General features: G+C 59.0%; 1 protein-coding gene across 1 annotated transcript in view; it reads right to left on the bottom strand.

Moving 5' to 3' along the window:
• Dnah17 (dynein axonemal heavy chain 17) overlaps positions 1–24,341 on the bottom strand; it is a 104,502-nt gene that overhangs the window by 28,936 nt on the left and 51,225 nt on the right. Inside the window, exons 43-53 of the mRNA XM_076871592.2 lie at positions 23,534–23,682; positions 8,075–8,357; positions 7,797–7,970; positions 7,140–7,347; positions 6,623–6,788; positions 4,334–4,436; positions 3,505–3,652; positions 3,075–3,166; positions 1,692–1,853; positions 962–1,126; positions 110–301 (exon numbers count right to left, since the gene is read on the bottom strand). Of these exons, the coding sequence (XP_076727707.2) occupies positions 110–301; positions 962–1,126; positions 1,692–1,853; positions 3,075–3,166; positions 3,505–3,652; positions 4,334–4,436; positions 6,623–6,788; positions 7,140–7,347; positions 7,797–7,970; positions 8,075–8,357; positions 23,534–23,682 (1,842 nt within the window). The remainder of the gene's footprint in view (positions 1–109; positions 302–961; positions 1,127–1,691; positions 1,854–3,074; positions 3,167–3,504; positions 3,653–4,333; positions 4,437–6,622; positions 6,789–7,139; positions 7,348–7,796; positions 7,971–8,074; positions 8,358–23,533; positions 23,683–24,341) is intronic.

The following is a 24,341-nucleotide window of genomic DNA, read 5'->3' as shown; positions in this document are numbered from 1 at the left end:
CAAGGCTTTTTGGTGGCTGGGATATTTGTGCCCAGCCAGACTGCGGCATTTACTTCCAAGGAGGACGGGGTGACACCCTGAGGGCAGCCGGCTGCCAAGTGACCCTCACCTTGAGGTCCGGGATGCCATAGCCCTTCTTGAGGGTGATCTGGAACACGTCCAGGGCACTGATGTAGGCGGCCAAGCGCGAGAGGCTCTGCTTCCCGCTGCCGCCCACCCCCACCAGCAGCGCATTGCCGCGGGGCGACTCTAGGATGCGGTTGATCTTGCAGACGTGCGCCACGGCGTCTTCAAACAGCACCTGTGGAGGGGACCAGGCTCATGGAGGGTCCGCCTGGCACACAGACCCTCAGCAGCCCCTGGGTGGCAGGTGCCACACTGGGGTGCCCACTGGGAGTCACGCAGCCCGTGGGATGCTGGTCAGACATTCACAGCTGCGCCCCCCAGCTGTGGGTTCACTTTGCCATGGTGTCAGTTTCCAAAAATATCACGTGGAAAGTTCCAGAAATAATTAATATGTTTTAAATAATTTTTATTACAGTATATGGTCACAGTGATTCTATTTCGTTGTTAGTTGTTATTATTAATCTCTTACTGTGCCTAATTTATTGTTTTCTGGGGCTGGGGATGGAACCCAGGGTGCTTTACCACTGAGCTACACCCCCAGCCCTTTTTACCTCTATTTTGGGACAGAGTGTCCTTCACCTGCCCTCCTCCTGCCTCAGCTCCAGCAGCTGGATTCCAGCGGTGCCACGCTCCCAGCTCTGGCTTACACACAAGGCCTTGTCGTAGGCACGGGGTGCGGGGGGACCGGGGCACACACAGGGACTGGCGCTCTCTGTGGTCTCAGGCAGCCTTGGGCTCATGGCACCTGTGCATGGGGGCGCTGATGTGTGGAGACAGGAAAGCCAGTCTCTGCCCTGCGTCCCTGGCTTGTGCCAACAGCCCTGGCACCACTCACCAAGTTCATGACAGCGTTGACTTCGTTGTAGCTGTCCAAGACGTCCACCAGCAGCTTGTTCAGATGAGCCACGTCGGTCACGTTGAAGTACTTGGGGTCACCAATCCCTTGGACAAAGTGGCAGAAGATATTCGGTTTGGCAAACATGTGTTCCTCACCGAGTTCCTGGAAACCAGAGACCAGACACTTCCGTTTTTGCCTCCGTGGCACAGGTATGAACTGGTGTCCTGAGGACTTTGCTAAGGTGGCCTAGAGGCTTTAGGATGCCAGGGACCCAAACCATGGCTGCCGCTGGCCCTGCAAACCACGGGCATCCCTGGAGGGAGGCTCCAATCCCCCATTCGTGGAAGGAATGGACGGTCCTAAGAAGCTGCACCAGGGACTGACCTTGGCCAGATTATACTGTTGTGTTGTGTGTGTGAGTGTGTAACAGCACTTCTGTCAGTGTGCACAACTAGGGTGCACCCATGAAAACCGGTGGTCCACACGGACACGGAGCAGGGCACGCGGAACGAGGCCAGGGGGGATGTAGGGCGCTCTTCCACCCCAAGTGGTCAGCTCCTTCTCACTGTCCACTGTCACATGACTGAGTCATCTTGTGGGACCACCCGTGGCCATCCCCACCCCAGGGGCCTTCCCAGAGGACTGCAGTCCCCACTGGCCACAGGCACTCCCTGTCCCTCTTGGAGCCTCCCTGGGCTCAGCAGAGGGAGCTGGTGGCTTGACTTACATCAAAGAACTTCTTGGTGGAGGCCACCGTGACCCTGTGCAGGGTTTCCTGGTCTTTCTCGTCCACCATTTTGTCCCCATACACTCGCTCAGCCTCATGCAGCCAAAGGCGGACAAGGTCCAGGGGGACCTTCAGGATCTCTGCTGTGGAGAACAAGAGTCCCTGCCCACAGCAGGGCGGTCAGCGTCTTCTGCTGCCTTGGGAAGGGAAACCTCGTGCTGGACCCAGGTGGACTGTCAGCGTGGCTGCTTCCCGGAGGACGTGCTGAGCTATAGCACAGCTTCTCCCCGGCCCAGGGAAGCAACCTGCCCCTGAGGCCATGTACATCCAGGCCAGCGTGGGTCTGGCCCCTGAAGATGAGGGAGTCTCCTCACCGTCAGCTCAGGGGCTCATTCTCCACTGGGTGCTGATTGACCAGGAGCCAGATTATCAAAGGCACAGTGTTTGGGTCCAGTCCTGGATCAGCCACGCATTGGCCCAGTAGCCTCCGGCAAGCTCAGCCAGGGCTACTCACCAGGCACCCTCTGGGCCCTGGAGCTACAGTGATGGCAGACAGACCCTGTGTTTGTAAAGCTTATGGCCTAGAGAAGACACAGAGGAGGTGAGCTAAATAACAAGGGAGTGACCTGCCACGGTGTGTGCCAGGAATGTCATAGGAGGGCAAGGAGGTGGAGGTGTGGGTCGCAGCGAGCTGGCACAGCGCGAGGAGACAGGCAGGACTTAGCCTCCCTGAGCCTCAGAGGCCCCTCCGTAAACCAGGAACAAGAGTCCCAGCTTTGCGTGTTGCTTGGAGAGAAAATGGAGTGTAAGTGGCTAGTCCTAATGCCTGACTCAGACCAAGCAGCCAATAAATGAGAAGAAACATGATCACCACCATCACCACCATCGTCATCCTCATCACTACTATTGTCCCATCACCACCATCACCACCATCCTCACTGTCCCCATCATTGTCCCCATCACCACTGTCCTCATTGTCACCATCACCACCACCATCACCACCATCCTCACTGTCCCCGTCATTGTCCCCATCACCACTGTCCTCATTGTCACCATCACCACCACCATCACCATCATCCTCATTGTCACCATCATTGTCACCATCACCACTGTCCTCGTTGTCACCATCACCACCACCATCACCACCATCCTCATTGTCACCATCACAATTATTATCACCACCATCCTTACTGTCACCCTCATTGTCACCATCACCACCACCACCACCATCAGCAGCATCATTGTCCCCATCACCACCATCAGCAGCATCAGCACCATCATCAACCCAGTCACTGTCCCCACCCTCACCATCACCGTCACCATCCCCGCCATCAATCTGCACTCACTTTGCCTTGCACCTGGGGTGAAGCCCGTGACCAGTACCTGGAAGATGTTGGAGAGGTCCCTGAGGTTGAAGACATAGTGGAACTTGATGGCCGTGGGAAGAAACGTCGAGGTCACTTTCTGATGCAAGGCTGTTAGGGGAAAAGACATGGGTTGTGACGTGCGCCTCATGGCCTCGGGGGGCACAGAGCTTAACGTTTCTCCAGCAAGTGGACCGTGAAATGGTGACAATTTAAGTGGGAAAGCTGCAAAGCTCCTGAGGAGCGGGGCAGCCTGCTGCTCTACTGGCTCGTGGCCCCATCCTGGACCTCTGTGCTCCGCGTCCCCTGAAGCAGTTTAGTCATCTCCTGCTGCAACGCGGCATCATTTAAGACATACTGATTCCAAGGTAGAGATAAGACATTCACCGGGGGAAATATGAGGAACCGCCAGCCCCACACAGCAGTGAGGGCAGGAGCTGGCAGCTTACCCAGGGCTGCAGCCACCAGCTGGCTGCTCATCCTCTGGACCACCATGGAGGCCGAGCGGTAGGACAGGTGCTGCATCAGGATTGTGCTGTAGATGGTCATGAGGGCGTCCTGGCCAGGGAAGCTCACAGCGAACACGCAGAAGTGGCGCTGTCCCGGGAGAACCAGAGTCTTCTGTCAGGCAGCTCTAGGGGACCAGCTGGTGGCCAGGGCCACCTTCTTGGGAAAGGAGACCCTGTCCTCACTGTCTAACATCATTTAAATTTGGGACATGGTCAGGATGGACAGTTTCCCTCTTTGTGCCTTGCAGGTGAGGTCACATTAACTATTGATTGGATATGAAACAGCCACACTCACTTCCTGCTGTCGAGAAGCATTTGTGGGGGCAGAGATGTGGCTCAGAGCGGGCCCCGGTTTGTAGCTCAGGTCTCCACATGCCTCCATTATTTAGGGGTGAGAGCTGAGCAGGATTGCAGACAGGATGCTGGGTGTCCTACTAAATCCAAGCTTTAGATATGCCACAAATACAAAGGTCTTTTTTAGTTTAACTATGTCTCATGCAATATTTGGGACATATTTATACTAGAAAGGGCATCTGTGGCCTGGCTGGAATTCAGACTTCACTGGGTGTCTGCATGTTTACTTGCTAATTATGGCAGCGCTAGGGGGTCCTAAGGAGGGCTGGCTGGTCGCTTGTCCTCCAGCCTCCCTCAGTCTCCTGACATTCTGAAAGGCTAGGGAGCCCCCGAGAATACCCCGAACCAATGCTTTTATTCTCAAGCCAGCCTCAGGCCCCAGGCCCTGGCCGAGATGAGTTTGGTTCCTGCTCACCTGCAGTCTTGGGTCAATGGTGAAGGATCCAGCGGTGGGGTTCATGCAAGCCACGTACTGACAGTTATGGACATCCTTCAAGGTCAGCTTCTGCCTGTCGTACCTGTGCCAGGGAGACCAGCATGACCACCCGGCCCCCAGGACTGCCGTGAATGTGGTTGGAGAAAGAACCTCAGTAATACCAACTGGATGACAAACAGCCAAGTTCACCTCTTGCTTTCAAGGGAAAAAAATAACATTTTTTTATACTGGGGATTAAACTCAGGGGTGTGCTACCACCGAGACACACCCCCCAACCCTTTTGATTTTTTATTTGGAGGCTGGTTCTCAGTAGGTTGCCCAGGCTGGCCTTGAACTTGCAATCCTCCTGCCTCAGCCTCCCGGGGTGCTGGGATTGCAGGTGTGCGCCTCCACATCTGGCCTTCAAGAAAAAAATCTGAAACAGGCGGCAGAAGAATGCCCCGCAGTACAGGCCTGGGGCCACGTCCTTGCTCCTTCCTTGGGTGCCACAGGGTGCTAGGTAAGTTGGCTAACCTCTGGGGGCCTCGGTATTCTATTTTTGGGTACTGGGGATTGAAGCCAGAGGCGCTCTCCCACTGAGCTACAGCCCCAGACTTTTAAATTTTGAGACAGGGTCTCTCTAAGTTGCTTAGGGTCTCCCTAAGTTGCTGAGGCTGGCCTTGAACTTGCAGTCCTCCTGCCTCAGTCTCCTGCATTGCTAGGATTCAGGAGTGCACCTGGTGCCTGGCAAAGGCCTTGACATTCTTACCTGCGCAGTGGGTCCCTGTGGGGACTGGGAGAGTGAGTGCATGAAAAGACACGGGGGCAGGCCCCTGGGACACAGCCATGAGTGATAAGTGCTTCCTGCCCCTGGACATTTTGGTTACTGACAGCATTGCTGCCCAGCGCTCTCCTTACCCCACCCCACCCTGGCTCTGACGGGTGTGTTCCAGGGCCAGCCCTGGCCGTCTTCCCCGGTCCCTCTTCCTTTTCCCTCTCCTCCATCGTTTATCCCTTTCTGGGGTGGGGGTGCTGCCTCGTGCTGACCTACAGGAAGCCCCTGTGGATCCGATGTGGACCCTCTGGGCCATTCCCTCCTGTCCTGTTGGCCGTCCCACTTGTTCATGGTCTTCCTTGTTGAAGGATTTGGATGTCAATCACAGCATTCACACATTTCCACCATGGGCTCTGCCTGAGCCTTCCCTGCGCCCCCTTCCTAGGGTCAGAGAGGTGTGTTCTTCCGTGAACCTTACACTTGACCTCCCGCCAGGGGGCTCTGCACTCCCTGTTGTCCCCGAGTGTCTTTTCCTGCTGCCTCCTGACACACCCACCCTGTCACCATGGAGCCACCTGGACCTGAAACTCCAGAGGAATCTTGAGAACTCAAGCCTGACTCCCGCCCCCCAGGGTTCTTCAGGTTAAACTCCAGGGAGGCGTGGACCCAGGCGTGGACCCAGGCGTGGCCCATGTGCGGCCGCCTGGGGCCTCCTGAAGAAGAGCAGCGTTTCCTGGAGTGCTTGACCTTGTGGAGCCTCTTCAAGGGCTTTGAAGGGGCCTGGAGCAGGGAGGGCTGAGCCCTCATCAGCCTCATGGAGACCCCCCGAAATCCTGCTGGCCCCATTGTTCCTCCGACTCTCCACTCCTGTCTTGGTGCCCTCAAATTCCCCACCGACACCACCTTCTGTTCGTCAGAGATGTTGTGCTCAGGGTGTGCGTGGAGCGGCCACCTTGGGTGGCTGTGTTGGCTCCCCAGGGCGCCCTCCCTCTTGCTCCCCTTGGCCACACAGGCCAGCCTGCAGCACCCACGGTCTGGGGCATCCCGCCAGGCCTCCAGCGGGTGCTCTGAGAGCCACTGCTGCTCTGCGGGGAAGGCAACCCTGGAATTGGCCCTGGCACTCGGGAGTGCAGGGACGGGAGCCGGCAGCCCAAGCCCGCCGCGGGCTCCTGGACTCCTTTGGCATCAGGCTCCTTTGGCACCTGGGCATGGCCTGGGCCACTTGCCCATTTTGAGAGATAAGATGAACTGAATGTACGGATCTTCCCAAATCGCAAACCTAAGCATGTCACGCTCTGTCCAGTCTGCCCCAAGGTCCTGGGGACCCCTCTGTGGCTTTGTCACTGCACCGTACCCCCTCGTCTTCCATGCCCCTTGGCTGGGGGAGGCCCTCTACCTGTGCCCAGGCTCACAGAGTCCCCCACACGTGGCCTGTAGCTCCGCCCCCGTCACTTGTCTCCGCCCCCTGTACCCCTTGGCTCCACCCATTGCCTCCGCTCCACAGCCCCCCTTACCAATGCCCGTGGTCCATGTGCTGCCGGATGAGGGTGTGCGGGGCCACTGTCCCATACTTGTCCACCTCAGGCATGTTCATGTCGTCGATGAAGTAGATCAGCTTCTTGGTGCCCGGTGGCCCATAGTTCCTCCCCGACTTCTTCTCCAGCGGCTTCTCGAGCACACCTGGGGTGGGCAGAGGGTCAACCACTGCCCCAGTCCTGGGCCTCCCCACCTCCCAGAGGAAACGGGGTGGAAGCTGGCTAGGTCATGATCGCTGAATGCAGCTGCCCAGGGAGTGGCCCTCATAGACCCGAGAGAGGCGGGCAGGGGTCTGCCGTGCAGCCTCGGCTCCCCCAGTCCCAGAGCAGACAGAACCCTGGGAGGCTGGAGTGGCAGGAAGCTGGAGCCACCACCTGGGACTGGCACGGGTGCTCCCAGGGGGACCGGTAGCCTTCCCCTTGACCCCATGCTTGCAGGGAGGTGGGACAGGACACGGGAGGGCAGCATGCAGAGTGCGCCCAGTGGGCACCTCACCCTGCAGCATGGCAGAGGTGGTGTAGAAGTTGAAGGGCACCGACTGCACCAGGTACTCGTCTGTGCTCAGCTTCTCCAGCTTGTCGCCCATCAGCACCGACTTCCCCGTGCCCGCGTTCCCCACCAGCATCACGGGCCAGGACTTCTCCATGAGCAGGTCCATGAAGTAGCGGATGCGGATGGTTTCCGTGGTGTGGACCAGAGAGGCCTGGGGCGGAGAGGCCCAAGAACAGGAGGGAGGGGAGCAGAGCACAGGGGGTTGGGAGCCTGCCTCAGACAACAAACCAATCCAGTTCTACCTCTCACTAGCCTGCAGATCTCAACAGTCTTCTTTCTTCTTCTTTTTGGTACTAGGGACTGAGCCCAGGGTGCTTTACCACTGAGCCCCACTCCCGGCTCTCTTTTTCTTTTGAGACAGGGTCTTGCTAAGTTGCTTAGGGCCTCGATAAGTTGCTGAGGTTGGTTTGGAACTTGTGATCCTCCTGCCTCAGCCTCCTGAGTGGCCGGGATCACAGTAGGGCACCCAGCTCTCAGACCTCTGAACTCCCCGTATCACTTAAGCAGGGCTACTGGGGAAAACTGGCTGCATTTGGACGGGCTGCCTGAGCATGTGGGCTGGGACCCTGCGCCCTGCTCTCGGGCTCTGCGTGGGGTTACCTGCAGCGGGATGTCGGGATCCAGCTCAAAGGCAGGCACTTTGTCTGTCCACGGCAGGAACTTTTTAGTATCAGGATCAATGTAGTAGTCAAAAATTGTTCCCTGAGAGGGTAACTTGATGGTTTTAAACTCATTGATCCACCACCTGCTGAACTCGAGTCGGTAATCTATAAGCTGTTAAAAACCAAAAGCGCAAAAAAAAAAAAAAAAAAAGAAAGACCCAGCTAAGATGGGGGCTGGCTCTGGCTCGGACAGCGGGGTCCCGGCACGCCCATCACCTGGTCCTGGAACATGGCCCCCCCGAAGGCCCAGAAGCAGGCGAAGACGAAGTACAGCTCATAGAGCTCCTTGGGGGAGTCAGGCGGTGCGTTCTTCTCGGTGAGCAGGCACTCCAGCAGGTACAGGATCGTCTGGATGATGGTGATCTCGGGCACCGGCGTGATCCTCTTGAAGCCAAAGCGCAGCTTGTCCAGGCACGTGGGCAGGTACTTGTCGAAGAGGATGGTCAGGTTGGCCTTCTCCGACTGCACCCTGCGCCTCTCGATCCAGCTGCTCACCACCCTGGGGAGACGGGAGGCCTGGGTGTCAGCAGCTACTGCCGGGGGCCCAGCGGGCGGCCTCCCTGTGGGAAGCGCACCACACCCTCCAGCCTGGCTGCTCCTGTGTGGCAGTGGGTCTAATCGGGGTACCACCGAGGCTGCTGCACACCCTGAGGGGGCCTGAGGGGGTGCTAGGCCAGGGGTCTGTGCTCTCCTTGGACTGCTGGCTGGGGGTGCTCAGTAAGCCCATAACAACCGGGAACACACAAAGATGGTACCGAGGGCTGGACAGGGATGGGATGGGAGAAAGATGCCATGACATCCCCTGCAGGGGACGGAGGAGTGGGGATGGGAAGGGAGAGAGAGGAGAGGCGGGTGCAGGGTGGGGGTGGGGGCAGCAGGGACAGCTCATCATGGTGTTTGAACTTCCAGATCCAGCCATGCCTGAAGCGTCCGCTTAGAGACTTGGGCATGTGGCTCTGTGTTTGGCTGCAGTTAGTTCAGAGTCCCCTGAGGAACCAGCGGGTGTCCTGGAACACAGTCCCTCCCTGCCTCAGCGGCGAGGGGCTTGGGTGCTGCAGTCTGCCTGCCTGGGCTTGAACGGTGGGACTGTGGCCAGCTGCAGCTGAGGCAAGTTTCTCCAGGGCCTGGTTCCCGCTTCTCATCTGTGAGCGGGCAATGCTCACACCACCCCCTCTGCGAGGAAGCGAGGAAGTGAGGAAGCGAGGATGCGTGGATGCAAGGACGCGTGGATGCGAGGATGTGGGGATGCGAGGAAGCGAGGATGCGAGGAAGCGAGGAAGCGAGGAAGTGAGGAAGCGAGGATGCGTGGATTCGAGGATGCGGGGATGCGGGGATGCGGGGATGCGAGGAAGCGAGGAAGCGAGGAAGCGAGGAAGCGAGGATGCGTGGATGCGAGGATGCGGGGATGCGAGGAAGCGGGGATTCGAGGAAGCGAGGAAGTGAGGAATCGAGGATGCGGGGATTCGAGGAAGCGAGGAAGCGGGGATGTGAGGAAGCAGGGATGCAGGGATGTGGGGATGTGGGGATGTGAGGAAGTAGGGATGCGGGGATGCGGGGATGTGAGGATGCAGGGATTCGAGGATGCGAGGATGCATGGATGCGAGGAAGTGGGGATGCGGGGATGCGGGGATGCAAGGATGCGAGGATGCGAGGATGCGGGGATGCGGGGATGTGGGGATGCGGGGGATGCGGGGGATGCGGGGATGCGGGGATGCGGGGATGCGGGGGATGCGGGGGATGCGGGGGATGCGTGGGCTGGTCTTTTTAACACAGAAGGGAGCCTGCTCCGTGCAAGTGCTAAATAAGTGTCTGCTAAGAGTGTAAACAGCTTCGGGCTCCCTGAGGTCTGTGAGCTCAGCCGGTGCGTCATATCCAGGATGGTGCCCAGGGCATAAGCAGGAAGCTCACATTACAGAGGGCAGCGCTGCCCTCCGCAGCCCGCACCGAGCGCCTGTCTGTGGTGCGCTCCCGTCCTAGCTGCTCCCCGTCTCCCTGCACCTCGGCCAGACCCAGAACGGAGACCTGGAACCTTCGCCCGCTGCACCTGGGTACCCAGGGCAGCAAGGCAGACATTCACAGGGCTGTGTCCCCAAGCCCACGGTGTCCCCCTGCATTCCTCGTCCAGGTGTCCTCGTGGGGGACACTGCAGCTGCACAGGGTGGCTTGTGCCCGTCACACTGAGTGCCGTTAGTGCTGCTGGTGCGCACACTTGCTTGGGTTCTTGGGGCAGGCCCAGACGGACGTGTGAGCACGGCTCCCCCTCTCAGCTGGGTCCAGGCGCTTCCTGTCTTGCCCTGGGAGCTGCTGGGGCATGCCAGGCCCTGTGGTCAGGCAGCTCCTAGCCTGGAGTCCTGCCTCCCCCGCAGCAGTCTGGGAGGGCTGCCGCCGCCGTCTGGCCCCGTGCCTGCTCCTCGCCCTCCTCAGGGCTCTCCTCCAGCAAGACCGGCTGCTGCCCTGCGCCCTCGGGCCCACTTCTGCCCACGCTGACTCCACTGTCTTCCCTGCCCCCGCCGTCCTGTTGTCCCCCTACCACCTCCTGGTCTCAGCAGCTCCTGCCTCATCATGGTCCTGATGCCCTGTCCACCCTGAGAACTCAAATATGCCACAGGGACAGAATGGCAGTCCCTCCAAGGACACATCCACCAAACCTCAAGCCATGAGCTCGCGTGGAGCGTGTGGTTGGGTGTGGCCATCCAGGATTGGGGCGGGCCCCAGACCTAGCACCTGTGTCCTTGTGAGGAGGAGGGTGGGCACAGACACTGGAGAGGGCGTGGAGGCCAGGCAGGGGTGGAGTGACGGCCTCTAAAGCCAAGGATGCCCAGGGCTGCGGTGGCCCCGGGGGTGGGAAGAGCGGCTGGGCAGAGCTCCGCAGAGCCCGGGAGGTGCCAGGTCTGCCTGCACCTTGCTCTGTGGCCGGCGTCCCATGGATGGACAGATGGAGGGCAGTGACATGGCCTGCTGTCCCATGGATGGACGGATGGAGGGCAGTGACATGGCCTGCTGTCCCATGGATGAACGGATGGAGTGCAGTGACATGGCCTGCTGTCCCATGGATGGACGGATGGAGGGCAGTGACATGGCCTGCTGTCCCATGGATGGACGGATGGAGGGCAGTGACATGGCCTGCTGTCCCATGGATGGAAGGATGGAGGGCAGTGACATGGCCTGCTGTCCCATGGATGGACGGATGGAGGGCAGTGACATGGCCTGCTGTCCCATGGATGGACGGATGGAGGGCAGTGACATGGCCTGCTGTCCCATGGATGGACAGATGGAGGGCAGTGACATGGCCTGCTGTCCCATGGATGGACGGATGGAGGGCAGTGACATGGCCTGCTGTCCCATGGATGGACGGATGGAGGGCAGTGACATGGCCTGCTGTCCCATGGATGGACGGATGGAGGGCAGTGACATGGCCTGCTGTCCCATGGATGGACAGATGGAGGGCAGTGACATGGCCTGCTGTCCCATGGACAGATGGAGGGCAGTGACATGGCCTGCTGTCCCATGGATGGACGGATGGAGGGCAGTGACATGGCCTGCTGTCCCATGGATGGACGGATGGAGGGCAGTGACATGGCCTGCTGTCCCATGGATGGACAGATGGAGGGCAGTGACATGGCCTGCTGTCCCATGAATGGACGGGATGGAGGGCAGTGACATGGCCTGCTGTCCCATGGATGGATGAAGGGCAGTGACATGAACACTGTCCCATGGACGGATGGAGGGCAGTGACATGGCCTGCTGTCCCATGGACGGATGGAGGGCAGTGACATGGACACTGTCCCATGGACGGATGGAGGGCAGTGACATGGCCTGCTGTCCCATGGATGGACAGATGGAGGGCAGTGACATGGCCTGCTGTCCCATGGATGGATGGATGGAGGGCAGTGACATGAACACTGTCCCATGGATGGACAGATGGAGGGCAGTGACATGGCCTGCTGTCCCATGGATGGACAGATGGAGGGCAGTGACATGGCCTCCTGTCCCATGGATGGATGGAGGGCAGTGACATGGCCTGCTGTCCCATGGATGGACGGATGGAGGGCAGTGACATGGCCTGCTGTCCCATGGATGGACGGATGGAGGGCAGTGACATGGCCTGCTGTCCCATGGATGGACAGATGGAGGGCAGTGACATGAACACTGTCCCATGGATGGATGGAGGGCAGTGACATGGCCTGCTGTCCCATGGATGGATGGATGGAGGGCAGTGACATGGCCTGCTGTCCCATGGATGGACGGATGGAGGGCAGTGACATGGCCTGCTGTCCCATGGATGGACGGATGGAGGGCAGTGACATGGCCTGCTGTCCCATGGATGGACAGATGGAGGTCAGTGACATGGCCTGCTGTCCCATGGATGGACAGATGGAGGGCAGTGACATGGCCTGCTGTCCCATGGACGGATGGAGGGCAGTGACATGAACACTGTCCCATGGATGGATGGATGGAGGGCAGTGACATGGCCTGCTGTCCCATGGATGGATGGATGGAGGGCAGTGACATGGCCTGCTGTCCCATGGATGGACGGATGGAGGGCAGTGACATGGCCTGCTGTCCCATGGATGGACGGATGGAGGGCAGTGACATGGCCTGCTGTCCCATGGATGGATGGATGGAGGGCAGTGACATGGCCTGCTGTCCCATGGATGGATGGATGGAGGGCAGTGACATGGCCTGCTGTCCCATGGATGGACGGATGGAGGGCAGTGACATGGCCTGCTGTCCCATGGATGGATGGATGGAGGGCAGTGACATGGCCTGCTGTCCCATGGATGGACGGATGGAGGGCAGTGACATGGCCTGCTGTCCCATGGATGGATGGATGGAGGGCAGTGACATGGCCTGCTGTCCCATGGATGGATGGATGGAGGGCAGTGACATGAACACTGTCCCATGGATGGACGGATGGAGGGCAGTGACATGGCCTGCTGTCCCATGGATGGACGGATGGAGGGCAGTGACATGGCCTGCTGTCCCATGGATGGACGGATGGAGGGCAGTGACATGAACACTGTCCCATGGATGGATGGATGGAGGGCAGTGACATGAACACTGTCCCATGGATGGATGGAGGGCAGTGACATGGCCTGCTGTCCCATGGATGGACGGATGGAGGGCAGTGACATGAACACTGTCCCATGGATGGATGGATGGAGGGCAGTGACATGAACACTGTCCCATGGATGGATGGATGGAGGGCAGTGACATGGCCTGCTGTCCCATGGATGGATGGATGGAGGGCAGTGACATGAACACTGTCCCATGGATGGATGGATGGAGGGCAGTGACATGGCCTGCTGTTCCATGGATGGACGGATGGAGGGCAGTGACATGGCCTGCTGTCCCATGGATGGACGGATGGAGGGCAGTGACATGGCCTGCTGTCCCATGGATGGACGGATGGAGGGCAGTGACATGGCCTGCTGTCCCATGGATGGACGGATGGAGGGCAGTGACATGGCCTGCTGTCCCATGGATGGACGGATGGAGGGCAGTGACATGGCCTGCTGTCCCATGGATGGACGGATGGAGGGCAGTGACATGGCCTGCTGTCCCATGGATGGACCGATGGAGGGCAGTGACATGGCCTGCTGTCCCATGGATGGACGGATGGAGGGCAGTGACATGGCCTGCTGTCCCATGGATGGACGGATGGAGGGCAGTGACATGGCCTGCTGTCCCATGGATGGACGGATGGAGGGCAGTGACATGGCCTGCTGTCCCATGGATGGATGGATGGAGGGCAGTGACATGGCCTGCTGTCCCATGGATGGACAGATGGAGGGCAGTGACATGGCCTGCTGTCCCATGGATGGATGGATGGAGGGCAGTGACATGGCCTGCTGTCCCATGGATGGACGGATGGAGGGCAGTGACATGGCCTGCTGTCCCATGGACGGATGAAGGGCAGTGACATGAACACTGTCCCATGGATGGATGGATGGAGGGCAGTGACATGGCCTGCTGTCCCATGGATGGACGGATGGAGGGCAGTGACATGGCCTGCTGTCCCATGGATGGATGGATGGAGGGCAGTGACATGGCCTGCTGTCCCATGGATGGACGGATGGAGGGCAGTGACATGACCTGCTGTCCCATGGATGGACAGATGGAGGGCAGTGACATGGCCTGCTGTCCCATGGATGGACAGATGGAGGGCAGTGACATGGCCTGCTGTCCCATGGATGGACAGATGGAGGGCAGTGACATGGCCTGCTGTCCCATGGATGGATGGAGGGCAGTGACATGAACACTGTCCTATGGATGGACAGATGGAGGGCAGTGACATGGCCTGCTGTCCCATGGACAGATGGAGGGCAGTGACATGGCCTGCTGTCCCATGGATGGATGGAGGGCAGTGACATGAACACTGTCCCATGGATGGACGGATGGAGGGCAGTGACATGGCCTGCTGTCCCATGGATGGACGGATGGAGGGCAGTGACATGGCCTGCTGTCCCATGGATGGATGGAGGGCAGTGACATGGCCTGCTGTCCCATGGATGGACGGATGGAGGGCAGTGACATGGCCTGCTGTCCCATGGATGGACAGATGGAGGGCAGTGACATGGCCTGCTGTCCCATGCATGGATGGATGGAGGGCAGTGACATGGCCTGCTGTCCCATGGATGGACGGATGGAGGGCAGTGACATGGCCTGCTGTCCCATGGACGGATGGAGGGCAGTGACATGAACACTGTCCCATGGATGGACGGATGGAGGGCAGTGACATGAACACTGTCCCATGGATGGACGGATGGAGGGCAGTGACATGGCCTGCTGTCCCATGGATGGACGGATGGAGGGCAGTGACATGGCCTGCTGTCCCATGGATGGATGGAGGGCAGTGACATGGCCTGCTGTCCCATGGATGGACGGATGGAGGGCAGTGACATGGCCTGCTGTCCCATGGATGGACAGATGGAGGGCAGTGACATGGCCTGCTGTCCCATGGATGGATGGATGGAGGGCAGTGACATGGCCTGCTGTCCCATGGATGGACGGATGGAGGGCAGTGACATGAACACTGTCCCATGGATGGACGGATGGAGGGCAGTGACATGAACACTGTCCCATGGATGGACGGATGGAGGGCAGTGACATGGCCTGCTGTCCCATGGATGGATGGATGGAGGGCAGTGACATGGCCTGCTGTCCCATGGACGGATGGAGGGCAGTGACATGAACACTGTCCCATGGATGGACAGATGGAGGGCAGTGACATGGCCTGCTGTCCCATGGATGGATGGATGGAGGGCAGTGACATGGCCTGCTGTCCCATGGATGGACGGATGGAGGGCAGTGACATGGCCTGCTGTCCCATGGATGGACGGATGGAGGGCAGTGACATGGCCTGCTGTCCCATGGATGGACAGATGGAGGGCAGTGACATGAACACTGTCCTATGGACGGATGGAGGGCAGTGACATGGCCTGCTGTCCCATGGATGGATGGATGGAGGGCAGTGACATGGCCTGCTGTCCCATGGATGGACGGATGGAGGGCAGTGACATGGCCTGCTGTCCCATGGATGGATGGAGGGCAGTGACATGGCCTGCTGTCCCATGGATGGACGGATGGAGGGCAGTGACATGGCCTGCTGTCCCATGGATGGACAGATGGAGGGCAGTGACATGGCCTGCTGTCCCATGGATGGATGGAGGGCAGTGACATGGCCTGCTGTCCCATGGATGGATGGATGGAGGGCAGTGACATGAACACTGTCCTATGGACGGATGGATGGAGGGCAGTGACATGGCCTGCTGTCCCATGGATGGATGGATGGAGGGCAGTGACATGAACACTGTCCTATGGACGGATGGATGGAGGGCAGTGACATGGCCTGCTGTCCCATGGATGGATGGATGGAGGGCAGTGACATGGCCTGCTGTCCCATGGATGGACAGATGGAGGGCAGTGACATGAACACTGTCCTATGGATGGACAGATGGAGGGCAGTGACATGGCCTGCTGTCCCATGGATGGATGGAGGGCAGTGACATGAACACTGTCCCATGGATGGACAGATGGAGGGCAGTGACATGGCCTGCTGTCCCATGGATGGATGGATGGAGGGCAGTGACATGGCCTGCTGTCCCATGGATGGACAGATCGAGGGCAGTGACATGAACACTATCCTATGGACGGATGGAGGGCAGTGACATGGCCTGCTGTCCCATGGATGGATGGATGGAGGGCAGTGACATGGCCTGCTGTCCCATGGATGGATGGATGGAGGGCAGTGACATGAACACTGTCCCATGGATGGACAGATGGAGGGCAGTGACATGGCCTGCTGTCCAATGGATGGATGGATGGAGGGCAGTGACATGGCCTGCTGTCCCATGGATGGACAGATGGAGGGCAGTGACATGAACACTGTCCTATGGACGGATGGAGGGCAGTGACATGGCCTGCTGTCCCATGGATGGATGGATGGAGGGCAGTGACATGGCCTGCTGTCCCATGGATGGACGGATGGAGGGCAGTGACATGGCCTGCTGTCCCATGGATGGACAGATGGAGGGCAGTGACATGAACACTGTCCTATGGACGGATGGAGGGCAGTGACATGGCCTGCTGTCCCATGGATGGATGGATGGAGGGCAGTGACATGGCCTGCTGTCCCATGGATGGACGGATGGAGGGCAGTGACATGGCCTGCTGTCCCATGGATGGACGGATGGAGGGCAGTGACATGGCCTGCTGTCCCATGGATGGACAGATGGAGGGCAGTGACATGAACACTGTCCTATGGACGGATGGAGGGCAGTGACATGGCCTGCTGTCCCATGGATGGACGGATGGAGGGCAGTGACATGGCCTGCTGTCCCATGGATGGACAGATGGAGGGCAGTGACATGAACACTGTCCTATGGACGGATGGAGGGCAGTGACATGGCCTGCTGTCCCATGGATGGATGGATGGAGGGCAGTGACATGGCCTGCTGTCCCATGGATGGACGGATGGAGGGCAGTGACATGAACCGCTGTCCCATGGATGGACAGATGGAGGGCAGTGACATGGCCTGCTGTCCCATGGATGGACGGATGGAGGGCAGTGACATGGCTGTTGTCCTATGGATGGACAGATGGAGGGCAGTGACATGAACACTGTCCCATGGACGGATGGAGGGCAGTGACATGAACACTGTCCCATGGATGGACAGATGGAGGGCAGTGACATGGCCTGCTGTCCCATGGATGGATGGATGGAGGGCAGTGACATGAACACTGTCCTATGGATGGACGGATGGAGGGCAGTGACATGGCCTGCTGTCCCATGAATGGATGGATGGAGGGCAGTGACATGAACACTGTCCCATGGACGGATGGAGGGCAGTGACATGAACACTGTCCTATGGATGGACAGATGGAGGGCAGTGACATGAACACTGTCCCATGGATGGATGGAGGGCAGTGACATGAACACTGTCCCATGGATGGATGGAGGGCAGTGACATGAACACTGTCCTATGGATGGATGGAGGGCAGTGACATGAACACTGTCCTATGGATGGACAGATGGAGGGCAGTGACATGAACACTGTCCCATGGATGGATGGAGGGCAGTGACATGAACACTGTCCCATGGATGGATGGAGGGCAGTGACATGAACACTGTCCCATGGACGGATGGAGGGCAGTGACATGGCCTGCTGTCCCATGGATGGACGGATGGAGGGCAGTGACATGGCCTGCTGTCCCATGGATGGACGGATGGAGGGCAGTGACATGGCCTGCTGTCCCATGGATGGATGGATGGAGGGCAGTGACATGGCCTGCTGTCCCATGGATGGACAGATGGAGGGCAGTGACATGGCCTGCTGTCCCATGGATGGATGGATGGAGGGCAGTGACATGGCCTGCTGTCCCATGGATGGATGGATGGAGGGCAGTGACATGGCCTGCTGTCCCATGGACAAATGGAGGGCAGTGACATGAACACTGTCCCATGGATGGATGGATGGAGGGCAGTGACATAGCCTGCTGTCCCATGGATGGACGGATGGAGGGCAGTGACATGGCCTGCTGTCCCATGGATGGATGGATGGAGGGCAGTGACATGGCCTGCTGTCCCATGGATGGACGGATGGAGGGCAGTGACATGGCCTGCTGTCCCATGGACGGATGGAGGGCAGTGACATGAACACTGTCCCATGGATGGATGGATGGAGGGCAGTGACATGGCCTGCTGTCCCATGGATGGACGGATGGAGGGCAGTGACATGGCCTGCTGTCCCATGGATGGATGGATGGAGGGCAGTGACATGGCCTGCTGTCCCATGGATGGACGGATGGAGGGCAGTGACATGGCCTGCTGTCCCATGGATGGATGGATGGAGGGCAGTGACATGGCCTGCTGTCCCATGGATGGACGGATGGAGGGCAGTGACATGGCCTGCTGTCCCATGGACGGATGGAGGGCAGTGACATGAACACTGTCCCATGGATGGACGGATGGAGGGCAGTGACATGAACACTGTCCCATGGATGGACGGATGGAGGGCAGTGACATGGCCTGCTGTCCCATGGATGGACGGATGGAGGGCAGTGACATGGCCTGCTGACCCATGGATGGATGGAGGGCCGTGACATGGCCTGCTGTCCCATGGATGGACGGATGGAGGGCAGTGACATGGCCTGCTGTCCCATGGATGGACAGATGGAGGGCAGTGACATGACCTGCTGTCCCATGGATGGATGGATGGAGGGCAGTGACATGGCCTGCTGTCCCATGGATGGACGGATGGAGGGCAGTGACATGGCCTGCTGTCCCATGGACGGATGGAGGGCAGTGACATGAACACTGTCCCATGGATGGACGGATGGAGGGCAGTGACATGGCCTGCTGTCCCATGAATGGATGGATGGAGGGCAGTGACATGGCCTGCTGTCCCATGGATGGACAGATGGAGGGCAGTGACATGGCCTGCTGTCCCATGGATGGACGGATGGAGGGCAGTGACATGGCCTGCTGTCCCATGGATGGATGGATGGAGGGCAGTGACATGGCCTGCTGTCCCATGGATGGACGGATGGAGGGCAGTGACATGGCCTGCTGTCCCATGGACGGATGGAGGGCAGTGACATGAACACTGTCCCATGGCTGGATGGATGGAGGGCAGTGACATGGCCTGCTGTCCCATGGATGGACGGATGGAGGGCAGTGACATGGCCTGCTGTCCCATGGATGGATGGATGGAGGGCAGTGACATGGCCTGCTGTCCCATGGATGGACGGATGGAGGGCAGTGACATGGCCTGCTGTCCCATGGATGGATGGATGGAGGGCAGTGACATGGCCTGCTGTCCCATGGATGGACGGATGGAGGGCAGTGACATGACCTGCTGTCCCATGGATGGACAGATGGAGGGCAGTGACATGGCCTGCTGTCCCATGGATGGACAGATGGAGGGCAGTGACATGGCCTGCTGTCCCATGGATGGACAGATGGAGGGCAGTGACATGGCCTGCTGTCCCATGGATGGATGGAGGGCAGTGACATGAACACTGTCCTATGGATGGACAGATGGAGGGCAGTGACATGGCCTGCTGTCCCATGGATGGACAGATGGAGGGCAGTGACATGAACACTGTCCCATGGATGGACGGATGGAGGGCAGTGACATGGCCTGCTGTCCCATGGATGGACGGATGGAGGGCAGTGACATGGCCTGCTGTCCCATGGATGGATGGAGGGCAGTGACATGGCCTGCTGTCCCATGGATGGACAGATGGAGGGCAGTGACATGGCCTGCTGTCCCATGGATGGACAGATGGAGGGCAGTGACATGGCCTGCTGTCCCATGGATGGATGGAGGGCAGTGACATGAACACTGTCCTATGGATGGACAGATGGAGGGCAGTGACATGGCCTGCTGTCCCATGGATGGATGGATGGAGGGCAGTGACATGAACACTGTCCTATGGACGGATGGATGGAGGGCAGTGACATGGCCTGCTGTCCCATGGATGGATGGATGGAGGGCAGTGACATGAACACTGTCCCATGGATGGACAGATGGAGGGCAGTGACATGGCCTGCAGTCCCATGGATGGATGGATGGAGGGCAGTGACATGGCCTGCTGTCCCATGGATGGACAGATGGAGGGCAGTGACATGAACACTGTCCTATGGACGGATGGAGGGCAGTGACATGGCCTGCTGTCCCATGGATGGATGGATGGAGGGCAGTGACATGGCCTGCTGTCCCATGGATGGACGGATGGAGGGCAGTGACATGGCCTGCTGTCCCATGGATGGACGGATGGAGGGCAGTGACATGGCCTGCTGTCCCATGGATGGACAGATGGCGGGCAGTGACATGAACACTGTCCTATGGACGGATGGAGGGCAGTGACATGGCCTGCTGTCCCATGGATGGATGGATGGAGGGCAGTGACATGGCCTGCTGTCCCATGGATGGACGGATGGAGGGCAGTGACATGGCCTGCTGTCCCATGGATGGATGGAGGGCAGTGACATGGCCTGCTGTCCCATGGATGGACGGATGGAGGGCAGTGACATGGCCTGCTGTCCCATGGATGGACAGATGGAGGGCAGTGACATGGCCTGCTGTCCCATGGATGGATGGAGGGCAGTGACATGGCCTGCTGTCCCATGGATGGACAGATGGAGGGCAGTGACATGGCCTGCTGTCCCATGGATGGATGGATGGAGGGCAGTGACATGAACACTGTCCTATGGACGGATGGATGGAGGGCAGTGACATGGCCTGCTGTCCCATGGATGGATGGATGGAGGGCAGTGACATGGCCTGCTGTCCCATGGATGGACAGATGGAGGGCAGTGACATGAACACTGTCCCATGGATGGACAGATGGAGGGCAGTGACATGGCCTGCTGTCCCATGGATGGATGGATGGAGGGCAGTGACATGAACACTGTCCTATGGACGGATGGATGGAGGGCAGTGACATGAACACTGTCCTATGGACGGATGGATGGAGGGCAGTGACATGGCCTGCTGTCCCATGGATGGATGGATGGAGGGCAGTGACATGAACACTGTCCTATGGACGGATGGATGGAGGGCAGTGACATGGCCTGCTGTCCCATGGATGGATGGATGGAGGGCAGTGACATGGCCTGCTGTCCCATGGATGGACAGATGGAGGGCAGTGACATGAACACTGTCCCATGGATGGACAGATGGAGGGCAGTGACATGGCCTGCTGTCCCATGGATGGATGGATGGAGGGCAGTGACATGAACACTGTCCTATGGACGGATGGATGGAGGGCAGTGACATGGCCTGCTGTCCCATGGATGGATGGATGGAGGGCAGTGACATGAACACTGTCCTATGGACGGATGGATGGAGGGCAGTGACATGGCCTGCTGTCCCATGGATGGATGGATGGAGGGCAGTGACATGGCCTGCTGTCCCATGGATGGACAGATGGAGGGCAGTGACATGAACACTGTCCCATGGATGGACAGATGGAGGGCAGTGACATGGCCTGCTGTCCCATGGATGGATGGATGGAGGGCAGTGACATGGCCTGCTGTCCCATGGATGGATGGATGGAGGGCAGTGACATGAACACTGTCCCATGGATGGACAGATGGAGGGCAGTGACATGGCCTGCTGTCCCATGGATGGATGGATGGAGGGCAGTGACATGGCCTGCTGTCCCATGGATGGACGGATGGAGGGCAGTGACATGGCCTGCTGTCCCATGGATGGATGGAGGGCAGTGACATGGCCTGCTGTCCCATGGATGGACAGATGGAGGGCAGTGACATGGCCTGCTGTCCCATGGATGGATGGATGGAGGGCAGTGACATGGCCTGCTGTCCCATGGATGGACAGTGGAGGGCAGTGACATGAACACTGTCCCATGGATGGACAGATGGAGGGCAGTGACATGGACTGCGCTGTCCATGGATGGATGGATGGAGGGCAGTGACATGGCCTGCTGTCCCATGGATGGACAGATGGAGGGCAGTGACATGAACACTGTCCTATGGACGGATGGAGGGCAGTGACATGGCCTGCTGTCCCATGGATGGATGGGATGGAGGGCAGTGACATGGCCTGCTGTCCCATGGATGGATGGATGGAGGGCAGTGACATGAACACTGTCCCATGGATGGACAGATGGAGGGCAGTGACATGGCCTGCTGTCCCATGGATGGATGGATGGAGGGCAGTGACATGGCCTGCTGTCCCATGGATGGACGGATGGAGGGCAGTGACATGGCCTGCTGTCCCATGGATGGACGGATGGAGGGCAGTGACATGGCCTGCTGTCCCATGGATGGACAGATGGCGGGCAGTGACATGAACACTGTCCTATGGACGGATGGAGGGCAGTGACATGGCCTGCTGTCCCATGGATGGACGGATGGAGGGCAGTGACATGGCCTGCTGTCCCATGGATGGACAGATGGAGGGCAGTGACATGAACACTGTCCTATGGACGGATGGAGGGCAGTGATATGGCCTGCTGTCCATGGATGGATGGATGGAGGGCAGTGACATGGCCTGCTGTCCCATGGATGACGGATGGAGGGCAGTGACATGAACCGCTGTCCATGGATGGACAGATGGAGGGCAGTGACATGGCCTGCTGTCCCATGGATGGACGGATGGAGGGCAGTGACATGAACACTGTCCCATGGACGGATGGAGGGCAGTGACATGAACCGCTGTCCCATGGATGGACAGATGGAGGGCAGTGACATGGCCTGCTGTCCCATGGATGGACGGATGGAGGGCAGTGACATGAACACTGTCCCATGGATGGACGGATGGAGGGCAGTGACATGGCCTGCTGTCCCATGGATGGACAGATGGAGGGCAGTGACATGAACACTGTCCCATGGACGGATGGAGGGCAGTGACATGAACACTGTCCCATGGATGGACAGATGGAGGGCAGTGACATGGCCTGCTGTCCCATGGATGGATGGATGGAGGGCAGTGACATGAACACTGTCGTATGGATGGACGGATGGAGGGCAGTGACATGGCCTGCTGTCCCATGAATGGATGGATGGAGGGCAGTGACATGAACACTGTCCCATGGACGGATGGAGGGCAGTGACATGAACACTGTCCTATGGATGGACAGATGGAGGGCAGTGACATGAACACTGTCCCATGGATGGATGGAGGGCAGTGACATGAACACTGTCCCATGGATGGATGGAGGGCAGTGACATGAACACTGTCCCATGGACGGATGGAGGGCAGTGACATGAACACTGTCCTATGGATGGACAGATGGAGGGCAGTGACATGAACACTGTCCCATGGATGGACGGATGGAGGGCAGTGACATGGCTGTTGTCCTATGGATGGACAGATGGAGGGCAGTGACATGAACACTGTCCCATGGACGGATGGAGGGCAGTGACATGAACACTGTCCCATGGATGGACAGATGGAGGGCAGTGACATGGCCTGCTGTCCCATGGATGGATGGATGGAGGGCAGTGACATGAACACTGTCCTATGGATGGACGGATGGAGGGCAGTGACTTGGCCTGCTGTCCCATGGATGGACGGATGGAGGGCAGTGACATGAACACTGTCCCATGCACGGACGGGGTGGGGGCAGGTGGGCTATTCTGACAGCTGGCCGCCTCCCCTTGCTCTGCACAGGGCGGGTGGGACAGCCAACCCCACTCACGGGTTCCACCCCAGGTCCGCGGGGTTGATGTAGAGGATGCCGGCTCTGGAGACGGTGGCCGGGGTGGCGGTCCTCAGGTGGCTGATCTCAAACACCAGCCTCATGGTGCGGTTCAAGGGGATCCGCTCGTTGCTGGCCAGGGTGAGGACCTGGAGGGACATGGAAGCCCACCTGGGGTCAGCGCAGCTGCGTGCCATCCCTACGGGGTCCGCAGGCAGAGCAGCCGCGGGGAAGCAGGCACGCCCACCCTGCACCCGCTCTCCCCGCCCTCTAGCCCTGCCTTGCCTCCACATCCCTCTCCCACCTGGCACGAGGACCCCTGGGCAGCTCTAGACACAGGAGTAGAAATGTCCAGAACTGTGGCCCTTGTGATTCTCATCCCTCCACCGAAGAGAATCATTTCCTCTGTGTGTGTGTGTGTGTGTGTGTGTGCGTGTGTGTGTGTGCTGCTACACGGAACCCAGGGTCTCGTGCCCATTAGGCAAACACCTTTCCACGTAGCTGCACCCCAGCTGCACCCTGTTAGAGACAGGGTCTTGCTTAGTTGCTTAGGGGCCTCGCTAAGCTGCTGAGGCTGGCCTTGAACCAGCCTCAGCCTCCTGAGCTGCTGGGGTCACAGGTGTGTGCCACTGTGCCCGGCCCAGAGGCACCTTAAACTGCTTCAGATAACTCTGAAAACTCCTCCCAGGCTTCGGCTGTCCTTCCCATGTGCTGCCAGGGACGAGCTGGAGAACTGTCCCTGTCCTCACTGCCGCTAAGACATTCGAGGACGAGGGGCGTGTGGAACTGCGTCCAATGTCTGTGCAGT

The sequence above is a fragment of the Callospermophilus lateralis genome, chromosome 11, assembly GCF_048772815.1.
Source record: "Callospermophilus lateralis isolate mCalLat2 chromosome 11, mCalLat2.hap1, whole genome shotgun sequence".
In the NCBI taxonomy this organism is placed as follows: Eukaryota; Metazoa; Chordata; class Mammalia; order Rodentia; family Sciuridae; genus Callospermophilus; species Callospermophilus lateralis.
This window is presented reverse-complemented; position numbering and strand designations above follow the sequence as displayed.